The sequence below is a fragment of the Calcarisporiella thermophila genome (genome assembly GCF_041956535.1).
Source record: "Calcarisporiella thermophila strain CBS 279.70 unplaced genomic scaffold VTP21scaffold_5, whole genome shotgun sequence".
In the NCBI taxonomy this organism is placed as follows: Eukaryota; Fungi; Calcarisporiellomycota; class Calcarisporiellomycetes; order Calcarisporiellales; family Calcarisporiellaceae; genus Calcarisporiella; species Calcarisporiella thermophila.
In genome coordinates, this window is record NW_027192195.1 from 941,762 (window position 1) to 962,927 (window position 21,166).

The following is a 21,166-nucleotide window of genomic DNA, read 5'->3' on the forward strand; positions in this document are numbered from 1 at the left end:
GTCGCTTTGCCATTTTTCCGTGTAGCATTTGGCAAGAAACGAGTCCCAAACTGGGAAATAAAACGAGGAATGGAAGTCGAAAGAGTTGCCATAATGAAGATAAAATCACGATATAATAGGTATATAAGCTGGTATAAATTCGGTATATAATTTTTGATGAGATGAAGAATGCAAAGCAAAAGTTTTCGAGAATTATTACTTTAGTTAACGAATTTTTAAAAGATATATTAACAGTTGCAGATATTTCTGAAACCCTGATTCTACAATTTCTAAATCTAGTATGTCTGCTCAGCCTTGGAATCTCCCAGATAATGAGCTTACAAAATTTTCAAACGTACCAGAGCAGATACATGGTGAGTACACAGCGAGGAAATACCATCTTCTTTAAGAGGTAGGTTGAGATACTTTACCATGAACGTCATCGCGCAGTCGCGCCATGGCCCGATCATGTCTGCCTAACACTCATAGAATTGAGGGGCTTTGCCGTAGAGTTCAAGGCCAAGTACCTAATCTGTGTCGCCAATACGCGATGCTGAAGCAGAAGGTTTCAGCTTAGTTGAGTTGTTATTGAGTGACTTTCAATCACGGACCGAACAAGGAACTGGGAAGGAAAGCTAAGTTCTCATGCGTGCGCAACACTAGGTTGTCCATCCTCCTGTATTGGCCCAGACTCCGCCAGTCCCAATATGGCATCTAGATATATCCTCAAAAAATTTTGACAGTCACGCACAAACAAGTCATTGACTCTTTCATATTCTATCCCCAATTTCGCTCGATCAATATGCCAAAAAGTAAGAAGAAGCATTCTAAGGGCTCCAGTAACGAGAGAGATGCCGATTACATTCCATTTGAGAGAGAAAGAGACTATGACTACGGTACTAAAAGGAGGCATCGATCTTCACCCAAAGGCCACACACACCGTCATAACGGTCCAAGCATGACCCGCGGTGGCCCACACGGCAACAGCTCACGCAAACGAAAGCGTGGCCATGCCGATAGTTCAGACTCAGAAAGCGAAGATGGCACGATCGAGGCCTATCCATGGTTAAGAGAGAAAAACTATTTTCAGTATGAGAGTTTTGCGAAACGGTATGCCAGGATTCTTGATCGATCCCATTCCGGACATCACTAATGTAATCGAATGGATTCTCTATTAGATTGCACCAAGAAATACTTGATTTTGTCGAATATATAAGCCCGACCCCTGAGGAGCATTTTGTGCGCAGATTAGTGGTGGAGAGGGTCAGGCGCGTTGTATCGAAAGTGTGGCCCGAGGCGAAGATTCTCTGCTTTGGTAGTTATGATACAAAACTATATTTACCCACTAGGTGAGTCTATTGAGAGCTGTGTTTCAAGATGGCCTCAGGTTTTAGTCCATCGAGGAAGCTTGTCATCCCTTATTCTGCATCACTTTATTTATACTCACGGTTTCTTTCTGCAGCGATATTGACTTGGTTGTCTACGATACCCCGGCAAAAGAGCCCCGCAAACTTCTAAGAGTCCTTGCGAGGGCCATCGAGTCCTCTGGCGTCTCAAATCATGTACAGCAAATCCCGTTCGCACGAGTGCCCATTCTAAAGTTCAAGGAAAAATACACCAAATTCAATGTGGACATTTCGTTTAATTTATTTTCGGGCGTCGACGGGGCCCGGATTGTGAAAAAATTTTTGCAAGACATGCCTGCCCTGAGACCGCTGGTGCTGGTGGTGAAGCACTATCTGGCCCTACGGGGATTGAACGAGGTGTTTCTTGGGGGCATAGGTAGCTATAGTGTGTTATGTATGATAATGAACTTCCTCCAGGTGATTATGCGCCGTCCCTATGGGGTACTGCTTGAGTGCTTTTAAGGGATTAACCGCTTTTGGCCATGTTGCATAGCTCCATCCGCTGGTCCAGTCGCATCAGATTTTGCCCGAGCAAAACCTGGGGGTGATGCTTCTCGAATTTCTGGAATTGTATGGGCGACATTTTAACTACGACAAGGTGGCGCTTCGTCTTACCCATGGTGGATCCTATCTACGGAAGGTGAGTTCTCGCCAGGCAAGCAAATGGCCCGTTGATTAACGCAACCTTGTATTTAGCCGTGGAGAGACACCGATGAGAGAAAGACCTTGCTGAGTATACAAGATCCCCAAGATGCTAGTATGTCTCTGTTGCATCCCGATTCCCGTTCTCCCATGAGCTAACCTCCTCTAACTTATATAGCCAACGACGTCGCCAAATCCTCCTACCACATCCTCCAGGTTCGCCAGGTGCTCGCCTCCGCCTACGACATCTTAACTGCGGCTATCTTCCGGGTATATGGGCCCACGCAGGATACCAGCCTCATGTCGCAGGCAGCGCGGGAGACTGGCTCCATTCTCGGCGCCGTGTGGCATATACCCGCTTCTATTGTACAAATGCGCACCGACATTTACGAGGTGTGGAGCACGGGGAAGCTGCAGCGGGCGATAGGCCTGCGGTCGGAGGAGGAAGAGGCATGGGCCGTCCAAGAGGTCAACCCCCCGGAAATGGTCGAGGCGATCATAGGAACAGCCAATCACGGCAGGCTAGAAAAAGCAGCAGAGGCGGCGCCCAAAAACACACACGTGCACTATGTCGTCGATAGCTCGGACGAGGAGCGCGACGATCTGATGGTTAATATAGTAGGCGAAGACGGTGCGGATGCGGGGGGGATCAAAGAGAGCGCAGAAGTACTGGCGTGGGAGGGCGGCGGCAGAGTCGACCCAGCGGAGATAACAAGCGCCGTGGGGAAGAGCGAGGTGGAGACAAGCAAAGAAAAGCGCGTGTCCAAAGAGGACAAGCGGGCGTATTGGCAGAGCAAGGTCGACTTGAACGCCATCTTTCAGTTTAGTGACGAGGACGAGCCACACGCTTGATTTCAGGGGCAGCAGAGGGGGTGGCGCAGCTGGATATCCGCAATTTATTTTGGAAAGACAAGGATGAAACCAACGACAAAAATAAACACCATGTATTTTTATTGTTCTGCAAGTGTGAGGTCACTTCAGCAGCAGGCCTGGCTGCCATTAGTCCGAAACTGTTAGAACCTTTTGATAGTGGCTGGCGCGGTGCTTGTCGGCTGCATCATGCAACGGATCGAGCCAAGCAGCTGTAGTGTTTGCCAAGCACGCGCAGTGTTACACCCTGTTTGAATTCAAGGTTAATTCTCCAGTCAGCCCCCGTCCGCTTGACCAATTTAGAAACCTTGTATCCAGGAGTTATTTATAACTCTGTGTTTGTTTAGTCGTTCGATGGCCGGCTCCTATATTTATTCCCCTGTCTCGTCCCCCCTTGCCGCTTTGTTTGCTTTCCTCCACGCTTCGTTTCCCTCCCCCCCCCCCCTTGATCTCTACAAACAATCGCCATCACTATGAAGTTTTTCCTGCTCTCGCTTCCCCTTCTGCTCGCAACCGCCGCCTTCGGATGCGAGCGGGAGTGCCGAGATGCCATCAGTCATGCATTCTCGGACAACTATACCCCCAAAATCCGCGAGGAGTTCAGCATCCTCCAAGGAGATTTGAACAAGTTTGTCTCTGTGAATCCACAGCACGCTAAGCTCACTACTGCTGTTAACAATGGTAAGGCTCATTTCTCTGCGGGATGGAGAGCATCTGGACTAACCCATAGCTTGTTAATTAGTTATTAAGAAGATCCAGAGCGACATCGGCTCAGGCCTTGTCAAGCGGATGGATAAGGTGGTTTTCGACAAGTACCGCGGGCACTGCGACTGGACGCTGGGAGAGGTGTGTGGCTCTCCCGTGTCGGTGTCATACCACGTCCATGACGTGTTGGAGAGAACGCGCGGCGCCATCAAGGAGGACCTGATCAACGGGGCTGCTCTCCACGGAGACTACGAGAATGCCATCATCTCGGCCGCTGTGGCGGTGCTCGGGGATCAGGAGAAGGCGGACCAGCTCCAGGACGGCGTGAGGAGTGCGCTGGCCAAGTTCCGGGAGAACGTGGATGAACATTTTTGCGAGGAGGGATGCTGGGACAACTGGGTGCCCGGCATCAGAAAGATTCTTGCCCAGTACCCCTAATAGCCGCTAAGGAGGCCTCCTCCCCCTCTTGGATATATCGTGTAATTACTTGTAAAAAATGCCACTCTTTAGACTCTCCCTTCCATTTTCTTTAGCTCTAATGCCTGCCGCCTAGAATTGTTTCTCCTTATTCTCCTCTTATTTAATAAACAAAAAGAAAGGACGTTTGAACGCACGTTTCCATTTTGGCCCTTCCCCACAAACACTGAAGGAATTTATGCATATGTGATCCCCCCATTCCTCCTGCCTGCTTTGTTTATTTTCCATGCGAAGCGCGGGTTCCCCTATTTGGCTGATTCATATCGGGCATTGCGATCTATTTTTGTGTAAGAATCTCCATTGGTCTGCTGAATTCCTTTACTTTTATTATTTTTTTTTTTGGGAGCTGAATGAATTTGATTTCGTTTACCATTCGTTTGCTTGCATACCCACCCGTCATCCCGTTTCATTTTATTCAAGATTTGCAGACGTCGTTCCAATATTGACAGCTCATTTTGAGGATTTCTATAGAAGAGGATGCAATCCTCGCATACCCTCCCATCATTTCTCAGAGTATGCGTGATCCTGTACCTGCTCACGCTAGCATTAGGACGATCCTTAGAAAAACGACAAGGTAGGTTGCTTGGCTGGATGTTGCCATAATCTTTGCTAGATGTCTAACATGGCCGCTCTGCTACAAGATCCAGTATGCAATACCTATGACATCTACTGCGCACCCACAGAGTCTTCTACTTGGGATGTGGGCTCCTTCAATAAAATCATTTGGAACAATCGACAGCCGGATCTCTCCACGCAAACCACCGTCGATCTATACCTTTATCCCGTAGGCAGTAGTGCGCCGGTGAAACAGTGGCTAGCCATCGATAATAATGGATCCCTACCGATATTTGTGGAAAAGGAATGGTTTAAGGGCATTTTATCACCCAATGCATCAGGGCAATTCCAGTTTCAAGTTGGGTATGGTGATTCCAGAAAACCCCCTGGGCCGACTTTTTTTATTAGGGGTAAGGGTTTGGAGATATATTAGGTATTCATTGACACAGTAATTGAACATCGATCATTGGATTTGATTCCAGAGCCCTCCGAACAACCAGTCACCACCACCATCTTTACATCCGTCATATCTACCACCATTATAAGCGGCTCTGTCGTCATAACCCAAACTCACTTGGTCCCGCTGTCTCAGCTCCAGTCTTCCGCCTCTAATTCTCTCCCTACCTGGGTGATTGGGCTCATTTCTGCTGCAGGCGCGTTTGTTATCATTGCGGTCGCTATAGCGCTCCTTATCTTCCGTAACTCTCGTAACAGAAAACGTCGCACCACACTCACTTCCAACCTTTCACTCTCCTCGCAAACGTCCAGGATGACTATGCCACTGGGGGACATCGCGGGCGGGTCTTCCCGAAGTTTACTGAAGTCGCACGGCCCTGGGAGGAATGCAGACGTGCCGGGTGGACGGACACGGCATCTCTCGGGAGAAGGAAAGGAGGAAGAAGATGCCAGCTCAAGAGTATTGAGCATGACAGATGCAATGCTGATTGCAAACGCATTCAGACAGCAAATGCGCAAGCCAACATGGGAGCAAGGAGAGAACGAGTCGGAATGCTGCGAAGATTTGGCAGAGCGTGGCGACATGCTTGGAGTAGAGGAGAAGACAAGCGAGAGAAGCAGTGGTTAATAGCTAGGCCATTTTCTCATATATCCCAATGTCTTTGTTGATAAATTTTTGTTGCATCTTTTTTTTTTTTCCTATTTCCGATATCATCATTTTCACCCTACATCTTTGATGAAATTTTTCATTTTATTTTAAACCGTTGTATCGATATATCTTCTTTTTCTAATATAAACCCAAATTCAAGTCACGCATAGAATTGATGTGTGCCTAGCCGACTTTTCTGTTGCCACCCATCCACCCCTTTCCTACGCTTGCTCCCCCACCTGATCGAACGATCTGATGTCACGTATTCTCCAATTTGCGACTTTTTCATCCAGCGTGGAGGCCCCTTTTTGGCATGCATTATCCCAGCGTAAAGTAGATGTCTACCGCCTTGATGATGCTCAAGTTCCCGTGTTGGGCTACTATCAGGCTGGAAATGAGATCATCACCACTGAAGGTGAAACGGTACAACTGCCAAGCCGACTGTGTGTTGGGGCCGATGGATTGGAGGAAAATGCGACAATGTAAGTGTGTTCATCGCGCTAGCAAAGTCTAGCATTGACGTTTATTATTGGATAGACCGCCCTTTTCAGTTACGAGCGTGGGTACACTTAAGAACACCAATACAATAGAAGAATTTAAGACCATGGACAAAGTCATGCTATTTAATGCTTCTGCCGATGCGGTATATCTTTTTGAACCCGCTTCTCAATTAGAATTGGAAAGAACTTCAATCCCCTTTCAATTACTATGCAGTTGTGGGACGATATTGTCACAGGCCAAGCTGTGAAAGAGCCAAAGCGATTAACGCGGTTCCTGATTATAACCTTTGCAGACTTGAAGAAATACAAATTCTATTATTGGTTTGCGTTTCCTGCTTTACAAGTAGAGCCGCCGTGGGAATGGATAGAGGGGGCCAGAGGCGGCGAAATTGGAGCATTATGGAATGATATGCAGGTGATTTTTCTCTTATTTTTACTTATTGCTTCTAATTCAAACAGGCCTTATCCTGGTGTTTTTATTGTATAGATTGAAAACTTCAAGCATGCGTATGATAAGTTTAGACAGGATCACCCACAAGAGGCCGGCTTCTTCCTGGTGCGCCTCCATGAGAACACCGCGGAGGTTGCTTCTTTGATGGAATGGGAAACGGGCGGTTTTTTCGAGGGGTATGCTGAAGAAGACGTAAGCATTCTATCTACTTTGATCTCTTTCCCGATTAGTTAGTGGTGAACCCATCTTTTTATAGAGAATCCTCGGCTTTGTTGACCCATCAAGTCTCCCTCAAAATCCTGGCTGGCCCCTTCGCAACCTCCTTTCGCTGGTCTACTATCGCTGGGGCCAGACAAGAGCCACTCTACTCTGTTTCCGAGAAGTGCCGGGCAAACGAGACATCTCCCAAACCCGTATTATTCGTGTTCAAACCGCCGCTGCGGCGGCACTTCCAATAACCCCAACTTCTCAGCGTCCTAAAGCAGTAGGCTGGGAACGCAATACCCAAGGGAAGCTTGGTCCAAGGCTCACGGATCTTTCTCATATGATGGACCCTAAGAGACTAGCTGATACCGCCGTAGACCTGAATCTAAAGCTGATGCGCTGGCGTCTTGCCCCAACCCTTGATCTCCCTCGCATTCAGCGCATGAGATGCCTGCTTCTTGGGGCGGGCACCCTGGGCTGCTCTGTAGCACGATCGCTGCTCGGCTGGGGGGTGAGACACATCACTTTTGTTGACAATGCAAAAGTATCATTTTCGAACCCAGTACGCCAATCGCTGTTCGAGTTTGAGGACTGCCTAGAGGGCGGCCGAGCCAAGGCGGAGTGTGCTGCTGAGAAGATACGGAGGATCTATCCTGGAGTCGAGTGTGAGGGTCACACCTTGAGCATTCCCATGCCAGGACACCCGTTGAATAACAGAAATCATGCCAAGGCCGAGGTCTCCAAGCTGGAGGAGTTAATTATCCGACACGATGCCGTCTTTCTGTTAACCGATAGCAGGGAGAGTAGATGGCTGCCTACCGTTCTTGGCTCGCGGATGGGCAAGGTAAATGGATCTATCGCGTCGACCCCTTTGAGATTGCATCCCATGTTCTCATAACTTATTGGCTGATATCCTCTCTAGCTCGTCATCAATGCGGCGCTTGGCTTTGACACCTTCGTCGTTATGAGACATGGGCTCTCCCCTTCACTTTTACCCCTCTGGGCCTATCCCCCTGCCAATCCGGAGGGGGCTATCCAGCTTGGGTGCTATTTTTGCAACGATATTGTGGCTCCCGTCGATTCACTTTCGGATCGCACGCTGGACCAGCAGTGCACGGTTAGTCGGCCTGGGCTCTCGGCCGTGGCTGGAGCATTAGCGGTGGAATTGATGGTGTCCGTAGTACAACATAATCTTGGGTAAGTGCCTGTCCCTTTCTTCATCTTAATCTAAAGATCGAAAATAATACGGTTATTGTTGTTTTGCCTCTAAAATTGCGTTGTTCCTAAAGGCCTTGCGCTCCCGCCGATACAACCACGGATGTTTCGCTGGCGAATCGCTCCTCACACCCCTTGGGTATTCTGCCCCACCAAATCCGAGGGTTCCTCTCCCATTTCCAGCACAAGCTCATCGTTGGCTATCCCTATCCGCAGTGCACGGCGTGTTCATCACGCGTGCTGGATGAGCATGAGAGTAGAGGGTTTGACTTTGTAGAGCAGGTGTGTGCCGAACCCGCGGTGTTGGAGGAGCTGACCGGGTTGGCGGAACTTAAACGTGAGAGTGAAGATTTGATGTGGGATGCAGAGGACCTCGAAGAGGATGTTTAGTTTATATTAAGCTGATTTTTTTTTATATAAAAAGCAATGACTAACAAAGAATGAAAACGCTTAACATTAAGAGGAAAAAAAGGAGTAAGGAACAAAAGAGTAGAGTAAAAAAGAAAAAAAAAATAAGGAATGTCAATGACTAAGTATTAGATCCCAAATAGTAAAAAAGAAAAGTTTCAAGAGAAGCGAGAGAAGCTTTGGCTCTCTTTTCTATCACACGAAAGAACAAAACACAGGAGAAGAAAAAAACACACAATCCAATAGTAAGCTCAAGGAAAATGAAAACCTGAAGGGCAAAGGAGAAAAAAATAATCAACTATGAAAGAATAAGGGTGGAGGGGGGAAGATCCAGGAATGGGGACTAAGTGTGGAGTTATTTTGTCTTAATGTTTTGGCTCAACCAGTTTAATCCTTCGTACAATCCTTCTCCCGTCGTTGCACACGCCGGATGGACATACCACACCCTATCCTTGATCTTATGTAGCCCCAGCTTCTCAGTCACCTCTGCAGGCGACATCGCACCTGGCAAGTCTTGCTTGTTTGCAAACACCAAGAGAAGGCACTCGCGCATCTCACGGTCAGAGATGATGCGGTGAAGTTCCTGTCGCGCCTCATCTATCCGGTCGCGATCAGATGAGTCAACGACGAAGATGAGACCTTGAGTCCCAGTGTAGTAATGGCGCCAAAGAGGTCGGATCTTATCCTGGCCTCCAACATCCTACGATTGCAATAAAGAGAAGAGGAATGAGGGAGAGTGTGGAGGACGGATGGACCACAAGGAGTATATTTTACCCAAACGTTAAATTTGACATTCTTGTAAGTGACGGATTCAACGTTAAATCCGACCGTGGGGATTGTGGTGACAGATTGGTTCAATTTTAATTTGTAAAGGATTGCTAATGTGGGTTGCAACGAAGCCATTAGTTATCTCTCCATTATCGAGGGAAAATCAAGGCATAATCTCGCCTGGCCACTTACTTGTTTTCCCCGCTGCGTCCAGTCCCAACATAAGTATTCTCATCTCACGATTTCCGAACAATCGGCCAAGTGCTTTTGAGAGGTTACCGCCCATGATTACTTTCAATTTCCTCGGGGATCTAGGCGTTTCACTTTTCTTAAAGAGTACCGAGTCCTGCTCTGAATATACTGAGAAGATAGAAGGGGGAGGGAGAGAGAAAGAAAAGCAAAACAAATCAAAGCCAAAGTTGGTCTAAGTAGTTCTTGGCCTTCTCAATGTAGAAAAAGTGAATTTACCACGTCTATTCCGCCAGGAATCAAGTTAAGGCAAAAATAAGATGATCGTAGAAACTATGGATGATGGTGGAAACTAAAACCCTTACGTATCAAATATGTGCCTAACGAAACAACTGTGCAACAACCCGCTTTGGCTTCGGCCACAAATGTGCACTCGCCAATGTAAGAAAAAAATTATGCTCGGTACAACATAATATTTCATTTAATTCTAATAAAACAAGTAGGTCATTTCTCATTTATTCATGGAGGAGAGGAGAATAGAAGATAAAAAAAATAAAATAAAATAGTATAAAAAGCGAAAAGTTAAACATATGAATTTAATGAAATAAAAAAGAACATAGTAGAAGAGGGGGAAAAGAAGATATTTTCCAATTTTTACATTTCATTCTATATATATAGCTATTCTTTTGTGTTGGCAAGCGAATGTGGACCCCATACGAATGGGCCTACTCGGGCACATTGGAGAACAAATATGACACTGACTCGCCGTTATGCGTGCGTCGGATCGCCTCCGCCAGCGTGGTCGATATATCGATGGTGTGAATCTTGGGGCACAGCTCCTTCTTGTCGCGGTGGGGGATCGTGTTGGTCACCACGACTCGGTCAAGTACTGATTTCTCTATTACGTCCAGCGCCTTCCCACTCAGCACGCCATGGGTTACAAGAGCATAGACCCGCACCGCTCCGTTGTCAACGAGCGTCTTGGCTGCAAGACCCAGCGTGCCGCATGTGTCGGCCATATCGTCCACAAGAATGGCAACCTTTCCGCGCACATCACCGACGAGCACCATTCGGGACACCTCGTTTGCCTTTTTGCGCTCCTTGTGGATGAGGGCGAAGTCGAGATCGAGCCGGTCCGCAATGGCGGTCGCACTACAGGCCCAGGGGAGAAAGCAGTGAATGAGATTAACTCTAAAAGGAAACTTGCAGGTGCAGTGCAACTCACCGCTTAGCACCCCCCGCATCTGGCGACACAATGACACCGTTCCGCCAGTCAGGGATCTCCTCCCTGATATATTTCAGCATGGATGGCTCGGCATAGAGGTTGTCCACCGGAATATTAAAGAAGCCCTGGATCTGGCTTGCATGCAAGTCCACCGTGATAATGTGGTCCGCGCCAGCCACCGAAAGCATATTTGCCACAAGCTTCGCCGAAATGGGCGCGCGGCTCTTATCCTTCTTGTCCTGTCGTGCGTATGGGAAGCATGGGATGACTGCCGTAATTCTCCGAGCGCTCGCGGTCTTGCAGGCATTTATCATAATAAGCAACTCCATGAGATGGTCATTGATCTCGCCGCACCCCGACTGAATAATAAAGACATCCTCATCACGCACTGACTCGCCAATCGTAACGGAGGTCTCTTTGTTGGAGTATTTGAGGACGACAGCTTTACCGAGCTCAGTGCCTAGCCGCCTGAAGAAATCTTTTGAATTGGAGCTCTTCCAACTAGGCCATCTTCAACTTACTTTGCAATGAGTTTTGCCAGCTCCACATGCGAGTTACCCGCGAATATCTTGATGGAATTCGAAGACATTTTCAGCAGTTGCTCGGAGTGTGTTCTCAGCAGGGTTAATCAACGTCTTCAAACACTCTGTCAAAACAAGCAATAGGGTATGCCGCTTTATGAATAAACTTCAATTTTCCTCACTGGCGAATGCCGTTAAGCAATGCGGAAATCGCAAGGAATCACTTACCCACACTTCAACAACGATCGATCGTTATTGTTTATTTTTTAACAGAAAAAAAATAAATATAAAAAATCTGAAGTCGTCACATTTTTTTTTCACACCCCCGTCTAACCTACTCTATCTCTAACCTAAGATCAAAGGCAGGATCAACTATTTGCAACTCAGCATAGAACTCTAAAAATACAGAAGGCATAAAAGCTTGCCTTGCAGGAACTTACCCCACGATGATTCTATTGCCGCCATTCCACAAGTCATTGGCGCCCTAATCCATTGCCCCTGTTTAGGTTTTATACTGGTATAAGATTGCCAAAACATGACTTCAATAATTATTGCCATGTCTTCTTGACTAGAATGGCCAAGAATAACCAATTCTTGGCAGTAGAGGCAATGAAGAATATTCAAAAGAGAAGATGAATAAAAGAGTATGAAATACTGCCAAGAACTGAGAAAGGAATATTCTGCCATTCCTTGGCCGCTCGTCGAAATATAAAATGGCTTCCCTAATATAAATTTGATCCCACTTTTCTTGTCCATTCCTCTGTTCAACACAGCGAGGAGCGCTTAGCGTTTTCTTTAACCCTCGAATTACGTTTACAGTGATTTGGTGCTTTCCTAACTAAATTAACATCAATCTGGCATGGATGACTATGAAGTATCTGCCGTGAGTATATTTTCCACTTCACCCGTGCAATAAGCCTGTTTCTCTGTTTATTCTTTCCTCCACCGCTTTATATATCTATAATGAATATACGGCTCTCTTTTAAAATATTAATATACCAAAGAAAGCTCATTAATCTCTAAATGTTGCTTTTGCCTTTTATTTCAATATCAGGTCGTTATAGACAATGGTTCTGGAATGTGCAAAGCCGGTTTTGCTGGCGATGATGCACCACGCGCTGTAAGTCTCGATTATGGATTTGTCTTCTTTGGAGAATATTTGTTTAATAGATTCTTTACAAGGTCTTTCCGTCAATTGTGGGACGGCCGCGTCACCAGGGTGTCATGGTCGGTATGGGCCAAAAAGATTCGTACGTAGGTGATGAAGCGCAATCAAAGCGCGGAATCCTCACTCTTCGCTACCCAATTGAGCACGGCATTGTAACAAACTGGGATGACATGGAGAAGATTTGGCACCACACATTCTACAATGAACTGCGTATTGCACCCGAAGAGCACCCTATCCTCCTTACAGAGGCCCCACTCAACCCAAAATCGAATCGCGAGAAAATGACCCAGATCATGTTCGAGACATTTAACGCGCCTGCTTTTTATGTGCAAATCCAGGCCGTCTTGAGTTTGTATGCCTCTGGCAGGACGACCGGGATTGTGCTGGATTCAGGCGACGGGGTCACCCACACTGTTCCCATCTACGAAGGATACTCCCTCCCGCATGCCATTTTACGGCTAGATCTTGCCGGGCGTGATCTGACCGATTACCTCGCCAAAATCTTACTGGAGCGGGGGCACTCCTTCACTACCACTGCAGAGCGCGAGATTGTTCGAGATATCAAGGAGAAGCTCTGTTATGTTGCCCTCGACTTCGAACAGGAGATGAACACCTCTGCACACTCCTCGGCAATTGAGAAATCATACGAACTTCCGGACGGTCAGGTCATCACCATTGGGAATGAGCGGTTCCGCGCCCCCGAGGCACTTTTCCAACCATCCCTCCTCGGTCTAGAATCGGTGGGCATTCACGAGACAACGTTCAACGCTATCATGAAGTGCGATGTTGACATCCGAAAAGACCTCTATGGAAACATCGTGCTCTCAGGCGGCACAACCATGTATCCGGGCATTGCGGATCGTATGCACAAGGAGATTACCGCTCTAACCCCCACATCCGCCAAGGTCAAGATTGCTGCCCCGCCAGAGCGCAAGTACTCGGTATGGATTGGAGGATCTATTTTGGCCTCCTTGTCGACCTTCCAGCAGATGTGGATCTCGAAACAGGAGTACGATGAGAGTGGCCCAAGCATCGTGCACCGTAAATGCTTCTAAAATATCTCAAAATCTCCAATTATGTTGGAGTCATTTGGACAAATCCTCCCAAAGCACTTCTTCTTAGCTTGGTGAGATTCCGGCTGTGTATTTGATGTTAGAATTCGTATTTTCTAAACTTGGTTGTCTGTTTGTTCTATGTAAACTCTTTTGAGGATGTCATGAATTCAATGAATTGCATTTGTTCGTGTGCTCTTATCCGTTTTTTATATCATCAGAGCTACACTAGTTATGATGGAGTGGAAGAGGGGGCAGGTATCTAATTAGCTTTGATTCTGCTTGACAGAGGTCAAACTGTACAGGGGAAATTGTTTGAAAATTTGATTATACGTCCAGCATGTATATATTTATAAATATATATATTGTAAAGCAGCAACATAAAAAAAAACGGGCCAGTTGTAATAATACAGACTCTAGCGCATAGTCACCAACTCTTCCGCAGCAGTCGGGTGAATCGCAACAGTAGAGTCAAGCTGGGCCTTTGTTGCGCCCATCTTCACGGCTACCGCGAAGCCTTGCAAGATCTCATCAGTTCCCTGCCCAATGATATGGATGCCTACCACCTTCTCCTCCTCTCCCACACATACTAGCTTAAAGGCCGAAGGAACTTTGTGCTCTGTCATTGCGTTGTACATATTCACAAACCGGCTCGTGTAGACCTTGACTTTGTCGCCGTACTTGCTGCGCGCTTCAGGCTCAGTCAGACCAACCGCGCCGGAAGTGGGATGCGAAAACACGACAGTGGGAATGTTTTCATAGTCCAGCTTGGATTGCTTGAATTGAGGGGGACCGAAGAGACGGTCTGCGAGACGACGGCCTGCCGCAATGGCCACGGGGGTGAGCTCGGCGACTCCGCACACGTCACCCAGGGCCAGCACCCCGTCAACATTGGTCTGCTGGAAAGCATCCACAGCAATGTGGCCACGGTCATTCAACTTCACCCCCGAGTTCTCGAGATCTAAACCGCGCAGGTTCGGACTTCTACCCACGGCCCATAGTACGCAGTCGACCTCTAGGCCATTCTGTTTCCCCTCGGCTTCATATTCGACCCGCAAACCTCCCTCAGTCTTCTTAACAGCCTGCACATTGCTATGATTCACAATGTTAACTCCACTTGTCACCATTTCATTGTACAGCGTCTCCTTGATAATCGGATCGAAGGAGCGCAGGATCTGATTTGTTCGAGAGAAAACGGTCACCGATGAGCCGAGTGCGTTAAAAATGCCTGCCAGTTCAATTCCAATGTAGCCAGTGCCAACCACGGCGACACGGTTTGGCTGATGCTCTAGGTCGAAAAAGCCGTCGCTATCAATACCAAGTTCAGCGCCAGGGATATTAGGGATAATAGGGTGTCCACCTAGAGCAGTTAAAATACGGTAAGTTATCCCGGTTTGCTCATAGTAACACTGTTCAATTACCAGTTGCAATGAGGATTTTGTTCGCTTGTACGAACTTTTCCTCGCCATCCTTGGTGATTTTGACGGTCTTAGCATCGACGAATGATGCGTGTCCATTTAGATACTCTACTTTGTCTTTTTCAAGATTGCGCTCATAAATCCCATTGAGACGCTTAATATAGGCATCACGCTTCTTCTTCAAGATGGGCCAGTTGAATTTAAAGCCGCCCACATCAAATCCATACTCCTTAGCATCTCGCAGCGTCTCAGCAACAGTGGCTACAGAGAGGAATAATTATCATGAATACAAACTAAGGAAACACAACAGAGAGAATCGAGCTTGTAAAAATTACCGGTGTTCCACATCACTTTCTTGGGCACGCACCCCACATTTACACACGTCCCTCCCAAGCGACCACTTCCTTCGATAAGCCCGACCTTAGCGCCGTACTGACCGGCACGACGTGCTGATGCAAGCCCACCACTCCCTCCGCCGATAACTAGGTAGTCATAGATTTGCGTGATAGGTGGCATTTTAAAAGAATTATAAAGGTGCAGTGTACGTCGAAGTGCCAGCTTTACTTTGTTTAATTGCGAGCAGCTTTTTTTTATGTCGAGGTTTTATACGAGTCGATTTCTAAAGGTGAAAAGCACAGGGCTGAATAATTTTTTTTAGACGTCATTCAATGACGAATCATCGACGATGACTAAACCATCATTTTATGGAAAGAAGGCACTATATTTGGGAGGATATCTAAACCACCTCGATTCATTAATAATAATATACAGTGAAGTCTGTACATTTCTACCTAAAGTCAGTAGAAGCATATAAAATGGGGGGATGAGAAGCGAAAGACGATAGCTAAAATGTGAAAGAAAAAGGGTTGATCGCGATAACAACTTTCTAAAGATATTAGCAGGCTCAATCAAATTATTCAAGCCAAAAATATTGTTAAAGTAGTATAAAGAAAAATTTGTTTTACTCCAACCTGGATCGTTTGTGCGGTGAATCTATAAAGGAGGGAACAAGTTAGATAAAATTTTCTAAACTTGAGGCTCTCCTCGTTACACTCAATCTATAACATACCTTCATTATCTGAGGGAAGGACCCCTTCAAAAAAGTCGTCTTGTCGTCGCTTCAAATCCTGTACATCCAAATCGCTAAAGTCAATATCTGCGCATAATACCTCTTCATCTAGCGGGTCCGCGGACTTTCGGCTATGTCCAGAATCAGGTTCTAGCCTTGAGCCAGCGGAGCTAGGTTGATTTTGCTCGAATTCTACAAATAACCAGAAATCAATTTAGTTTAAAATATATGAAATTATTATACGAATATTAAATACCAGTATCGTAGGTATTCTGCTTCATCGTAGCTGGACTCTCATTTGCTTCCGTCCGTTTGGAAGGTGAAACAGAGATAGTGTGAGTAGAGGCTGATTCAGCTGTTGTTTTTGACGCGGCACTATTGGAGATTGTGAAGTTATGATCATGTCTGAGGATATCACCCACAGAGGACCTGTGCAAGGACGACGTGTCTCCATCAGCACTTCTACCAGAGGCACCAGCGCCCTCCATCACCCTCGATTTTACTTTTCCGTCATCTTCGTCTGAAAAATCGTCAAGAACTATTGGGTTACCTTGATTTCCGCCTTAGATAAGAAAAAGGTTAGTTAGCAGGTAAGTTCGGAAATAAAGATAGCAAGAAAAAAATCGCCCCATACCTTGGTGAACAATGTTCTTCAATTTCCGTAACTGTGAGAAAGGTTTGGGTCGCATCTGCAACCTAATAACTAGGGGACCCACAAAATCTCGAATGTCGGATTCAAGCAGCTCAGCATATAGATCCATAATAGTGACAAATTCGAAATTCAGTGAATCCGGATGCCCCTATAAGAATTAGGGAAATCAAAATTAGTAAGTAAAAATATAAAACAATTGTATTCGTTGAATCACATACCTCTACAAATGTAAGCTCCATACTGGGAATATCCAAGTAGGCGTATAGCTCTTCGCGCTGATGTGCGTCGGGGATAAATTTATGTTTGAGATAACGTATAGCCTCCTTTATACTGCACCTTAACAGTTGTTCACTTTCTTGTTCGTCCGCCACACCTTCCATACCGTGCATATTGGGTGTAAAGAGAGGGAGACTTAACTCCTGATACACAATTTGAATATCGAGATCTTGGGAGGTATTATCCTCCTCGTCTGCGAATGCGTCCTGATCATCTTCCACATCCACAGTTGTCTCCAAATTATCCGGATCTACTGGTTGAGAACTTACTGGGTGTGGAGATCTGGGAGACAAAGTAGATATCTCGTGTATATCTTTAGCTGCAGCAATAGGAGAAATGGGTGTCGTAGGAAACTCAGAGTGTATCTCCTTCGGATCAAATTCCTCTAAATTTACAACCTCTGTTGTAGATCCGCCCAGAGAATCAGGGAAACTCATTTCCGACGGAGATAAAAGATTTGGAATGGTTGTTTCAAGTGCAGTCATGGGACGGGATGTGAGAGTGAGTTGCGATTTTACTAATACAGAACTGGGATTATCTTTTTTTTTTATCGTCAATGTTTGCTAGCGGTAAATATATGCCAAGATGACGAGCAGAAGATCCTGTTGGGTCTGAAACAGTGAGGACAAGGAATATAGCGCGAATATACTTTTCCTGATTTGATTATTTGGCTGAAGATTTGATTCGTCTTGCTGTAGCTGTGCTTCGAGGATGGGTGTTTGTGTCGATACGGCGTATGTGTATTCCTAAAGAGCTATCGAGAGGCAAACAGTAGTTAGTAGTAATCTGTCGGAATATAATGGCTAAGAAAAGAAAGAAAAAAAATAGACATTGGTGGGTTTTAAATAAAAAATTTTCTGCCGGCGTCACAGGTAAACCAAATGATATGTGGCTTAGTGACTCTAACCACCTTTTCCATTTTGGAGTGAGCTCTTAAAATAAGCAACATAAACTCTTGATCATGCCTCTTGGAACTCGGATCGCAGATTACGTACATCGCTCATTTGTGCTTGTTCTAGCCGGAACAACAGGTATTTTTTATTCATAATGGCTTAACGTTTAGTTTATCATAAGTTTCGAATGTTTTATCTATTTTTACAATAATAGTTTTCGGAGCGATCCAGCTTGGAGTACTCTTCAATGAAAACTTAAAGCGAAGAGCGGATATGAAAGTACAGAAGCAAGCGGTAAGCATGAACAAATATACTTCTATTTAATTGAGACCAAGTCAATGCTGAAATACTTGTAACTATCAGAACTCTATTAAAGAAGCACTAAATGCTGCCGATGACAAAGTCGCCGAATCTAAGTGAGAGATTTTAAAGGTCATTAGTCCTTTAGCATTTAAGCGCTATCTCTTGATGATGCGTCCCTAACAAATATTTCAAGAGTGTAAACTATTTCCCCTACCTTTCTAATAGATTTGCTTTATATATTCCATATATTTTAGAAAATGTAAAAGTTAAGCTAATGAAAATACAATATCATAGAGAGAAAAGAATAATGAAGCGTTCATCAATATTTATTCGTGCATATCTGATTAGCAGCAATGTGCGATTAATGAAAATTATTGATGTATATACAGTATACTGTTTTAACCGGATTTCCTTGCTCCCGACCTTTTGGGCTTTCCGGTACATCATTCGCGGCGCAGTTTGCCGCCATTATGAATCGCGTAAAATTATTCTTAAAGAGAATTGAGCGTATTTTTGCATCGTTGGCATTGGAACTTGACCAAAATGGCAACCACTGATATACCCGAATTCCTACGTGACCAGCACATTTCATATTTCCGGCGCTGCTTAGTGATGTTGCCAACAGAATACGAAAGAGCGGAAACCACTCGGTTTGCATCCTAAGGACTAAATTGTTCAGCATTAAACTCTCATAATGCTTATTAACTTTTCATAGAATGACACTTTCCTACTTTGTTCTCGGAGGACTTAGCTTACTTGATGTTCTCGACAGTGTTATAACGCCAGAGCAGCGCAATGATTGGATCGAATGGATTTACTCTCAACAAGTACATGCGGATACAAGCGATCCAGGTACATCTTCAATTTCTTCTCCCTTTTTTTTTTCATTAGCGTGCTTCAGTGGCTCACACAATTCGAATTTTCACTGGTTGTATAGAGAGTATCAAGGCTTGCGGATTCCGTGGAAGCCCTTATTCCGGTGTACCTTTCGGTGTGCATAGTCCTTCCATCGGCCCTTACGACTGTGCCAATATCGCAATGACATACACAGCACTGAATAACCTCTTGCTTTTGGGAGATGACTTATCGAGAATAGATCGTAAAGCTATTGTGGGTGCATTGCGGTATTTGCAGCATGAAAATGGCGGGTAAGCAATAGTTCAGTTCAACAGAAGATTACAGTATCAGGTTAATAACTGAAGTAACTTTAACAGATTTACCCCCACTTATAATAATCGTAATGAATGTGACATACGTTTTCTCTATTGTGCTTGTGTGATTTCATATTTTCTTAATGACTGGAGCGGCATCGATATTGACCGTGCCGTTAATTTTGTGCTTTCTTGTCTCTCGTACGACTTTGGGTTCGGCCAGGAACCTGGGCAGGAGTCTCATGGTGGTCCTACCTACCTTGCCATTGCCTCTTTGCATCTAATGAACCGGATGAATGATCTCGGACCATGGAGACGAGAACACATCTTACAGTGGTTGATGGAGAGACAAGTATCAGGATTCGAAGGAAGAGTGAATAAGCCGCCTGATACTTGCTATTCCTTTTGGATAGGGGGGGCTCTAGATGTAACTTGACTATATTTCATAGTTCCTTCACTTTGTGGACTATACTTATCTCAAGCCTTTCTAACATAGATACTGGGTGCTTGGCGGATGATAGACTCCGAAGCAAATCATGCGTTCTTAATGCAAACGCAGTCCAAGCGGATTGGCGGCTTCAGCAAACTTCCCGAGATTCCCTATCCCGGTTAGATATCCATTTTGACTCCTCGTGTCATTCTAATATATTGCTTATCCATGCCTGGTCTCCTATATAGATGTTATGCATTCCTATTTGGGGATTGCTGGATTGGCCATTATTCGCACGCCAAATATTGTAGAGCTGGATTGTGCTGTAAATTTGCCTCGAAAAACTGTAGAGTGGGCAAAAAAAACAATTCCATTTTGGAGGAAGTAACTCGCTTGCTTCAAGGGTAGGATGAGTTATAAATCAACCTTTTTATTATATTGTAATTATTAAATTCCACTGTTTTCTAAACGGGAATACCTCTCTGCATTTGATAAAAGAGTAATTAAAGCACCTCGTACGATTTGATGCAATTGGTTTTGAAGACAGAATTATTTGAGCACTTTAATAATATTTTCTCTGGCACAACAACCATATTCAAATGATTCGAGGAGGCATAGTAGCGAGCTATGCTGTTGCCCAACCCATTTTCTGTTAATCATGGTATCCATAGGAATAAGATCGAAAAACTAGAAATCAGCCATTATTGAAAGTAGGCTGGCGGTGGTTCGTTCAACTCGACTACCGAGCAATAAGGCGGCAATGGCTCGTCTCTTTGCTCTGTGACTTCAAGTCGATAGGACCAATCCCGTTTATTTTCGACAAGTCGCCATGTTAGTCCCAGCTGAAAATCCTGGTGCTCGAAGAGCTTTAACAGGGCCTCGAGTCTCTCTTTAAACTACAGTGAATAGTGAGATGAGTAAAATAACTAGAGATTAAGAACGGCCAAACATTTACATTGTTCATTCGGCGAGTAATGGACCAGCGCTCCATCCAAAGCATCCCCAGGACAATAAAAGAGACGAATATTAGTAGATAGACTAATATTCGTAGCTTGGTGCTGGTAACAAGTATGCCGGTGGCAAGAATTAGTCCAGAACTAATGGCGAGATAGATCAAACTCAGGCGATCGGTGGGGCATTGACTAGCGGCGGTTTGAAGGCGTTCGATGCGGTGGTTCAATTCATCTTGTCCGAGCTTGAGAACGAAAGCGCATAATAAATACTTTGCTAGTTAGCGGAGAGGGAGTGTGTGTTTTTTCTTTACTTTTTGGACAAGAATGGCGTTGGCGCTAGAATCTTGCACATCGAAGTAGGGATAGCGCACACGAAGGGACGGACGCTTAAGCCTCCAGGAGGTAAGCACATGGCAGTCAGCATTCTCCCGCATTTTTGTAGTGCCATCACTACCCTGAAGGAGTGGGGATAAAGAATAAGTCCATCTCAAGAAGGGGAAAACAAAAGAAGGGATTTATATAGTAGACGAATGCGAACGTTCGTGAAACACACCCTAATCCCATTTTGTTAGGGTTGCAAA

At 45.4% G+C, this 21,166-nt stretch overlaps 12 protein-coding genes across 12 annotated transcripts; 7 read left to right on the top strand and 5 right to left on the bottom strand.

Moving 5' to 3' along the window:
- Positions 1–781: 781 nt before the first annotated feature.
- Positions 782–2,879, top strand: VTP21DRAFT_9474 (uncharacterized protein; the record flags this gene model as incomplete). Its single annotated transcript, XM_069400434.1, has 6 exons — positions 782–1,089; positions 1,158–1,328; positions 1,442–1,802; positions 1,879–2,025; positions 2,082–2,142; positions 2,206–2,879. The coding sequence occupies 6 exons, from the start codon at positions 782–784 to the stop codon at positions 2,877–2,879; spliced, it is 1,722 nt and encodes a 573-aa protein (XP_069254361.1).
- Positions 2,880–3,370: 491 nt separating this feature from the next.
- On the top strand, positions 3,371–4,040 carry VTP21DRAFT_9475 (uncharacterized protein; the record flags this gene model as incomplete). Its single annotated transcript, XM_069400435.1, has 2 exons — positions 3,371–3,578; positions 3,640–4,040. 2 exons carry the CDS (start codon positions 3,371–3,373, stop codon positions 4,038–4,040), a joined length of 609 nt encoding a protein of 202 aa, XP_069254362.1.
- Positions 4,041–4,556: 516 nt separating this feature from the next.
- VTP21DRAFT_9476 (uncharacterized protein) lies at positions 4,557–5,718 on the top strand (the record flags this gene model as incomplete). Its single annotated transcript, XM_069400436.1, has 3 exons — positions 4,557–4,653; positions 4,721–5,044; positions 5,117–5,718. The coding sequence occupies 3 exons, from the start codon at positions 4,557–4,559 to the stop codon at positions 5,716–5,718; spliced, it is 1,023 nt and encodes a 340-aa protein (XP_069254363.1).
- A 276-nt stretch (positions 5,719–5,994) lies between these two features.
- On the top strand, positions 5,995–8,499 carry VTP21DRAFT_9477 (uncharacterized protein; the record flags this gene model as incomplete). Its single annotated transcript, XM_069400437.1, has 7 exons — positions 5,995–6,221; positions 6,277–6,382; positions 6,454–6,654; positions 6,727–6,882; positions 6,947–7,738; positions 7,817–8,091; positions 8,184–8,499. 7 exons carry the CDS (start codon positions 5,995–5,997, stop codon positions 8,497–8,499), a joined length of 2,073 nt encoding a protein of 690 aa, XP_069254364.1.
- A 373-nt stretch (positions 8,500–8,872) lies between these two features.
- VTP21DRAFT_9478 (uncharacterized protein) lies at positions 8,873–9,571 on the bottom strand (the record flags this gene model as incomplete). Its single annotated transcript, XM_069400438.1, has 3 exons — positions 8,873–9,217; positions 9,292–9,395; positions 9,478–9,571. The coding sequence occupies 3 exons, from the start codon at positions 9,569–9,571 to the stop codon at positions 8,873–8,875; spliced, it is 543 nt and encodes a 180-aa protein (XP_069254365.1).
- Positions 9,572–10,199: 628 nt separating this feature from the next.
- VTP21DRAFT_9479 (uncharacterized protein) lies at positions 10,200–11,288 on the bottom strand (the record flags this gene model as incomplete). The annotated part of the gene is made up of 3 exons (XM_069400439.1): positions 10,200–10,626; positions 10,700–11,167; positions 11,221–11,288. The coding sequence occupies 3 exons, from the start codon at positions 11,286–11,288 to the stop codon at positions 10,200–10,202; spliced, it is 963 nt and encodes a 320-aa protein (XP_069254366.1).
- A 791-nt stretch (positions 11,289–12,079) lies between these two features.
- On the top strand, positions 12,080–13,443 carry VTP21DRAFT_9480 (uncharacterized protein; the record flags this gene model as incomplete). Its single annotated transcript, XM_069400441.1, has 3 exons — positions 12,080–12,103; positions 12,275–12,340; positions 12,403–13,443. 3 exons carry the CDS (start codon positions 12,080–12,082, stop codon positions 13,441–13,443), a joined length of 1,131 nt encoding a protein of 376 aa, XP_069254367.1.
- A 413-nt stretch (positions 13,444–13,856) lies between these two features.
- VTP21DRAFT_9481 (uncharacterized protein) lies at positions 13,857–15,374 on the bottom strand (the record flags this gene model as incomplete). The annotated part of the gene is made up of 3 exons (XM_069400442.1): positions 13,857–14,800; positions 14,862–15,119; positions 15,194–15,374. 3 exons carry the CDS (start codon positions 15,372–15,374, stop codon positions 13,857–13,859), a joined length of 1,383 nt encoding a protein of 460 aa, XP_069254368.1.
- A 445-nt stretch (positions 15,375–15,819) lies between these two features.
- On the bottom strand, positions 15,820–17,340 carry VTP21DRAFT_9482 (uncharacterized protein; the record flags this gene model as incomplete). Its single annotated transcript, XM_069400443.1, has 5 exons — positions 15,820–15,851; positions 15,928–16,119; positions 16,184–16,489; positions 16,562–16,727; positions 16,798–17,340. The coding sequence occupies 5 exons, from the start codon at positions 17,338–17,340 to the stop codon at positions 15,820–15,822; spliced, it is 1,239 nt and encodes a 412-aa protein (XP_069254369.1).
- A 476-nt stretch (positions 17,341–17,816) lies between these two features.
- VTP21DRAFT_9483 (uncharacterized protein) lies at positions 17,817–18,168 on the top strand (the record flags this gene model as incomplete). Its single annotated transcript, XM_069400444.1, has 3 exons — positions 17,817–17,886; positions 17,963–18,042; positions 18,112–18,168. 3 exons carry the CDS (start codon positions 17,817–17,819, stop codon positions 18,166–18,168), a joined length of 207 nt encoding a protein of 68 aa, XP_069254370.1.
- Positions 18,169–18,594: 426 nt separating this feature from the next.
- Positions 18,595–20,020, top strand: VTP21DRAFT_9484 (uncharacterized protein; the record flags this gene model as incomplete). Its single annotated transcript, XM_069400445.1, has 6 exons — positions 18,595–18,701; positions 18,767–18,903; positions 18,989–19,199; positions 19,266–19,629; positions 19,699–19,810; positions 19,881–20,020. The coding sequence occupies 6 exons, from the start codon at positions 18,595–18,597 to the stop codon at positions 20,018–20,020; spliced, it is 1,071 nt and encodes a 356-aa protein (XP_069254371.1).
- A 313-nt stretch (positions 20,021–20,333) lies between these two features.
- Positions 20,334–21,149, bottom strand: VTP21DRAFT_9485 (uncharacterized protein; the record flags this gene model as incomplete). The annotated part of the gene is made up of 4 exons (XM_069400446.1): positions 20,334–20,528; positions 20,588–20,827; positions 20,897–21,040; positions 21,114–21,149. 4 exons carry the CDS (start codon positions 21,147–21,149, stop codon positions 20,334–20,336), a joined length of 615 nt encoding a protein of 204 aa, XP_069254372.1.
- Between the last annotated feature and the right edge of the window lie 17 nt (positions 21,150–21,166).